The sequence below is a fragment of the Rattus norvegicus genome, chromosome 3, assembly GCF_036323735.1.
Source record: "Rattus norvegicus strain BN/NHsdMcwi chromosome 3, GRCr8, whole genome shotgun sequence".
NCBI lineage: Eukaryota > Metazoa > Chordata > Mammalia > Rodentia > Muridae > Rattus > Rattus norvegicus.
Window position 1 is genome coordinate 175945215 of NC_086021.1, and position 6886 is coordinate 175952100.

The 6886-nt window shown below is 49.0% G+C and overlaps 1 protein-coding gene across 7 annotated transcripts; it reads left to right on the top strand.

Moving 5' to 3' along the window:
- Positions 1 to 2845: 2845 nt before the first annotated feature.
- On the top strand, positions 2846 to 6518 carry Tp53rkb (tumor protein p53 regulating kinase B). 7 transcript variants are annotated; one of them, XM_039105545.2, is made up of 3 exons: positions 3428 to 3675; positions 5047 to 5214; positions 5601 to 6518. In XM_039105545.2, the coding sequence occupies exon 3, from the start codon at positions 5654 to 5656 to the stop codon at positions 6077 to 6079; it is 426 nt and encodes a 141-aa protein (XP_038961473.1). In that variant the 5' UTR covers positions 3428 to 3675; positions 5047 to 5214; positions 5601 to 5653; the 3' UTR covers positions 6080 to 6518. The 7 variants fall into 7 exon arrangements, with proteins under 7 accessions (XP_063140292.1, XP_063140293.1, NP_001102076.1 ...); XM_039105544.1 differs by lacking the exon at positions 3428 to 3675 and adding an exon at positions 3906 to 4041; XM_063284222.1 differs by lacking the exon at positions 5047 to 5214 and having other exon boundaries at positions 2846 to 4210.
- The last annotated feature ends 368 nt before the right edge of the window (positions 6519 to 6886 follow it).

A 6886-nucleotide genomic window follows, 5' to 3' on the forward strand; every position in this document is an offset into this window, starting at 1 on the left:
TTTGGTTTGGTTTGGTTTTGTTTTGTTTTGTTTTGTTTTGTTTTAACAGCGTTTCTCTGTGTAACCCTGACTTTTCTGGAACTTGCTTTGTAGACCAGGCTGGCCTAGAACTCACAGAGATGCTCCTGCCTCTGCCTCTCAAGTGTTGGGCTTAAAGGTGTGCGCCACCGCTGCTCAGTCTTTGCTTTTAGTTAAAAGATGTATTTGTTCTATGTGTTTGGGTGTTTTGCCTGAATGTGCAGTACCCATTTGGATTTCCTGAAACTGGAGTTATAGACAATTGTGAGTTACCACGTGGGTGCTGGAAACCAAATCCTAGTCCTCTGGAACAGTAGGCAATGCTCTCAACCAGTAAGCCGTCTCTCCAACCACTGATTCTGTGCATTTTTATTTGGGTTCTGTGAGTGTTTTATGTTCATGTGTTTATGTGTGTTTGTGTATGTATATGTGTGCCAATGTTTTTTGGGGTTTTTTTTGGTTCTTTTTTTTTTTTTTTTTCGGAGCTGGGGACCGAACCCAGGGCCTTGCGCTTCCTAGGCAAGCGCTCTACCACTGAGCTAAATCCCCAACCCCATATGTGTGCCAATGTATGACTATTGTATCTGTTCATATTTGAGTTTGTTTTGTGTGTCTTTGGGAGTTTGTACGCGCGAAAGCATTCACCTGTGTACATGACTATGTCTCATGTGCTGTTTCTGTGTTGGTATTTGGGTTTGCTTGTGTGTTTGTGTATTTGCATTTGATTGTATGTTTGTGTATATGTTTGTGTTTATGTATTTGCATTTGCTTGTGTGTTTTTACGTGTGTGGATATTTAGGTACACGTGCTCCCCTGTACTTGTTTGTAACAGTCAGACTTCTGTCACAAAGTTGCTGCATAACAGATAGGCCCAGCTCAGGGTGGTGGTTCAGGCTTTTAATCCCAGCACTCGGGAATCAGAGGCAGGCAAATTTCTATGAGTTTGAAGCCAGCCTGGTTTACATGGCAAGTTCCAGGTCAGCCAGGGCTTCACAGAGACCTTGTCTCAAACAAACAAACAAACAAAAAGAGGAGGAGGAGGGCTGGAGAGGTGGCTCAGTGGTTAAGAGCACTGACTGCTCTTCCAGAGGTCCTGAGTTCAAATCCCAGCAACCACATGGTGGCTCACAAGCATCTGTTAATGGGATCTGATGCCCCCTTCTGGTGTGTCTGAAGACAGCTACAGTGTACTCAAATACAAAATAAATAAATAAATTAAAAAAAAATAAAGGAAAGTTCCAGTTTTAAAAAAAAAAAGAGGAGGAGGAAGATGAGGGGGGGGACAATAGGATGATGAGAAGAAAGAGGAGAAGGAGGAGGAAGAGGAAGAGAAAAGGGAGGGAAATGGAGAGGAGAAGAAGAAGGAGAAGGAGGAGGAAAAGGAGAAGAAATAAAGAATTCCTCTTTCTGACAGATCTCACCAAAGCATCATCAGAATTGAGACTCGCCGGCTATGCATGGGATGTGTGTGCATCTATGAACCAACAATGTGGAGCAGGCGAGTGTGCTGGTAAACAGGACCTGAATCACACCAAGGAGGAATGTTTCCTTTGTCTGTCTGTTCTTAGATTCGGTGGTTAACTCAACCTAAATCTATTGAGTTTCTCTTGTACTCTAGAAAGGCTGCCAGACTCTAGAAACCAAAAAAGTCATGGAAACAGGAAAGGGTCCCTAGAGCCTCCAGAAACAGACACAGCACTGTCAGCACGTGACTTCTCCCTAGGGAGGCTCACTCCACACTTCTGAGCTCCAGAATTGTGAGAAGTAAACATCTAAGCCACTTGTAAGTTCGGGGACTTGATGTGACTGTCACAAAATGCACCCACTGATGCAGGAGAGTCGCTCCCTGCTGAGGTGTGCAGGTAGCAAGTGCCAGCTCCTGAGAAGGTAACCCCTGTGGGGAAGACAGCCTCCATGTAGCTGTGTCAACATAATTCTCCCTGGTGTTTCAGTATGTCATTTGCTGTCGCTGCAGTTGTGAATAATACAAAATTCCCACCCTGTGCATCACTGACCCAGTAGTACTAGGCCCTCCACCCAGCTCTCTCGTTAAACTGAATTCAGTACTCAGACATTCTGCCCCTGCTCTGCAGAGAATTTGAGATAGTCTGGTGAGAGAAGGGTCTATAAGAGATGCAGGAGTTCCCTGCAGCCATGTGGGCTGATTACGGTTTAGATCTTTATCCTTAGCACAGTTGGGAGTCATTGAGAGGTTTGAAGCTGGCTTAAAGAGCTAAACCAAGCCTTATTTAGCAAGCCTGGCTCTGGTCAGCGCCTTTGCACAGTGGATTTCTAAGGGAAAGATCCAGATGTGTTTGGTCACCATAAAGATGGCTGTGTGGACACAAACAATTATGACAGTGAAGTTACAAACTTGAGCACTGGGGGGTATAAACAGAATGGGTTCTGGGTGAGCTTTACTGGAAAACACATTCTGTCCACACAAAGGGTCTGATGTATGAAAAGGGACCTGCCATGAATATGAACGAAACCCAGGGACCACAGAGCCAGGATGCTGGTGTCATAGCAACCCGAACCAAAGAGCTTCTCTTCTGTATTTTCAACAGGGCTCCAGGAATAGAAAAGGCAGAGTGTAAGTGTTGCAGCTCTGAAGGGAAAAGGCTTGTCTTATGGAAGTGTTAAGGCTCTGCTCTGGCTGCTGCCTGGGAAGTTTTCCCCAATGCAAGTTACAGCTGTGCTCCAGAAGAGGAGGTTTCCTAAGCAAAGCTGTACTTAGGAGAACATGTTACTGCTCTACTCTGAGAGGTATCCTGACTACCAGGAGCCAAGGAATACCACGAAGTCACACTGCACAGCAAACCTCACACAAGAGATTTATCGGGAGAGGGAAACCCAGAAGTGTGGCTGCCTCTGCTCAAGCCCGAAGCAGTAGGGAACTGAGCAGAAGGCAGGGTTTAAGGAGTTTTGGGGAGAAAGCGGGAATTTTCCTGGTGAAGATTTCCAGAGTGAAGATTGCTGGGATTTCAACTCCCGAGCTCGGGCTAGCTCAGAACTGGCGGGCTTCTGTGGCAAACTCAGCGATTGGTGGGATTATATTTCTTGACCTTGGTTTTAGGCTTGAGGTCTAGTTAGGGTTAGGGTGTTTTTCTTTGGCCCTTTTACCCTACACAAAAGTCATGTGAAGAAAGTCTCTATCCACCGGCACCTTGTAACCAGCCTCTTATTTAATTCGGTTAAGCCCTTACCCCAGCAGAACCAGGCAACATCATTCTGAAGAGTAGGAAACCGGAACCAGGATGGTAGCGGCTACTGACGTCAGATGCTATTGGCGTCATCAAGTAGAAAGCTTTGCCTAGTCTGTCTTTCCCTCTTGGATTATACAGTGTGTTTCCGTGGTTTGATGCGTGAGGATCATGAGTTCAAAGCTAACCTGAGATACACAGTGAGTTTCTGTCTTTAAAAAGTAAAGGATTTTTCTATGCTAGTAGAAAGGAGCAGAGTATCCCCACCAGAAAGGATCCCAAACTCAGCATCGCCAACGAGCTTCCTGAGAGAGCCAAAGAGAGAGAAGCTGTTGAGTAAAAGTTGCAGAGCGCTCACGGAGATAGAAAAAGAACTTCAGGAAGGGCCAAGTCGTCAGATCCGAGAGGCTCCGCAGAGCGCGGAAGGGTCGCGAGGCGGAACCACTCTTGCAGGGTAAAGTTGTTGGGGGGCGGGGGGGGGCGGCGGTGTTCATAGCGGAAGAAGCCGGAGGATTTCCGAAGCGAGCGGAAGCGGCGCGGTCCGGGTCCAAACCAGCCGAAAGCATGGCTGGCGCGTCTTCGGAGGCGGAGGCGGAGGCGCTGGCCGCGGCGCGCGAGCGGAGCCGCCTCTTCCTGAGCGGCCTGGAGCTGGTGCAGCAGGGCGCCGAGGCTCGAGTGTTCCGTGGCCGCTTCCAGGGCCGAGCGGCCGTGGTGAAGCACCGCTTCCCTAAGGGCTACCGGCACCCGGAGCTGGAGGCGCGGCTCGGCCGGCGGCGGACGGTTCAGGAGGCTCGCGCGCTGTTGCGCTGCCGCCGTGCGGGTGAGGAGGGCCGGACCGGGCTCCGGGAGACCGGTGGGGACAGGAGAGACGGAGCTCCGGGAGACGGATGGGAACGGGAGAGACGGGACTACGGGAGACCGGTGGGGACGGGAGAGACGGGGCTCCGGGAGACGGGTCGAGTCAGGACAGTCGGAGTTCTGGGAGACCGGTAGGGACCGGAGAGTCTGGGCTTCGGGAGACGGGTCAGAACGGGACAGATGGGGCTCCGGGTTCCAGGAGACCGATAGGATGGGGCAGACGGGGCTCGGGACCAATAACAAAGCATAAGGTAGTTTTAAGCAGGTGTCCTGATAGGCGCGCGTCTGGAGCTAGCTTTCTGTATTCAGATGCTACTCTTCTGTGAGTTGCTTTTCCTCAATTCTGGTCTGTAATCGGAAGTCGTAGTCTAGGTCGCATCTCTGGGATGTTGTGAGTGGCCTATACAGACTTGTATGTTGACATGGCGTTCAATAAACGTCAGACTTCGTTAAATCATTTCTGTGTGTTTGGTTGGATTTGTATTTTTGGAGACGGGATTTCACTGTAGCTGTGGCTTCCTGGACCTCACTACGTAGAGCAGGCTGATCTATATAACAGATTTGCTTGCCACAACTCCCATCTTATCTATTTTTTTATTTTTATTTTTTTTTTGGTTCTTTTTTATTTTTCGGGGCTGGGGACCGAACCCAGGGTTATCTATTTTTAACACCCATTTGCTACCCCCACGAAAAAGTTTTGTCCTCTAGAGAAACTTGAAACACAGACAGGGGAGGGGCTGGAAGTTTCACAGCCACTAGGTGGCCTGACTTGTTGGCTCAGAACTGTGTGTGGCCTTTGCTTCTATATTCCTGTGCTTTTCTCCTTAGTGGTTGATAGATGCCAGGGGACTGAAAATGCAGCAATGGAATTATAAAGTGTGTTCTATATTCTCCTTACCTTTTGTAAGTTTTATCAGACAGGGATGGGGGCCACCTTGATGCCCATTGACAGGTCTCCACTTTCTAGGAAAGTGTCCTGAACCTGGGTGACCTTCAGGAGAGACTCCTGGATTTAACTGGAGGCATTGCTGCCAGCTTACAATTGTGGAGACTGAGGCGTAGAGTAGCTAAGGGAGCCTTGAGTGAACAACTTAAGGAGGAGCTGGGATTTGAACCTGCCTGTTCCAGAGCAAAGGTGAGCCTGTAAGAGGACACCCTGCTTAGCCTCCTGCTCTGTCCTTGCCAGGTGGAAACTCAGACTGCAGGATGCTCTCCTTCTGGCTTCTTGTTTTGTTTGTTTTTAGGGAGTAGCAATGAATTCAGTCCTAAGGAAGCTTGAGAAAGGAGGAGCAAGCTTTGATACTTCCAGACTTACCCTGGGCTGTCTCAGGCCACAGTCCTGCAGGGCTATAACAGGGCAAGCTTCTGGGTAAATTGTGCCACTTCCCGCAGTATCCCTAAACCCTCCGTCTAAGGTAGACTTAGACTGAGAAACTGTCCACCTGTGCAGGTGAAGCCGGCCTTCATGAAGGAGCACTCCCTAACCGAGCTAACCACACTAACCACGTGTGTCCATTGCAGGAATAGCTGCCCCCGTCGTCTTCTTTGTGGACTATGCTTCTAACTGCCTATATATGGAAGAAATCGAAGACTCGGTGACTGTTCGAGATTATATTCAATCCACTATGGAGACTAAACAAGACCCCCAATGCCTCTTGGACTTGGCCAGGAAGATCGGGCAGGTTCTGGCCAGACTGCATGACGAGGACCTCATTCACGGGGACCTCACCACCTCCAACATGCTCCTGACACGGCCCCTGGAGCAGCTGCACATCGTGCTCATCGACTTCGGGCTGAGTTTTGTCTCAGGACTGCCAGAAGACAAAGGCGTAGACCTCTATGTCCTGGAGAAAGCCTTCCTCAGCACGCACCCCCACACTGAGACTGTGTTTGAAGCCTTTCTGAAGAGTTACGGTGCCTCATCCAAGAAGTCCGATCCAGTGCTGAAGAAGTTAGATGAGGTGCGCCTGAGAGGGCGAAAGCGGTCCATGGTTGGGTAGCGGAGCTGTGGTGACTGGCTCACAGTGAAGGATGATGTAGACGAGGCTGGACCTCAGCAAAGCGTGGGGTCGTTAAGTGGTCTGTGATCATACTGGGACACCACCATCCTTGGCTCACTGTTCTCAGGGGCTTCGTGTTCATGAGATTTATTCTAGGCAGAACTGGGTGGGTAGCCCAGGCTAGCCTTGAATTTGTGGCAGCATCTTGCCTCAGCTTGCTGGGAGGAGGTTATAAACCACCATACCTGACTTTGCACTGATTCTGTAAGAAACAAAACATCTATGATTACATTTATTTTTATATCTTTTTATATTTATTTCGTGTGCCTGTGCAAATGTGTACATGGAGGTCAGAGAGTCAGATCTCTGGTTCTGCATTGTAGAATCTGTCATATGGATTCCAGGGTGATTAAATTAAATTAAAATTAAATCCAGGTGATTAGGCTTGGCTGTAAAATCCTTTACCCATTGAACCATTTCACTAGCTCTTAAAATTTTTTATATTAAAGGGCGAAATGGAGGTGGGACATGGGGTGGTAGCTGGTGGGGGTTGAGCTGACTGGTTGAAGCAGGGCTGCAGAGGCTGCAGCAGAGCCTAGTGCTATGTCCTGTCATTTGCCAGAGCAGTGTGGGTTGTTAACTGCTCAGCCATCTCCAGTCTCCTATAGATTTGTTTTTTCTTTTCCTTTATTTTGGGGGTAGGGGGAGGTGGCATCTCTGTATAGCTCTGGCTGTCCTAGAACTCACTCTGTAAGACCAGGCTGCCCTCAGAGATCCATCTGCCTCTGCCTCCTGAGTGCTAGGGTT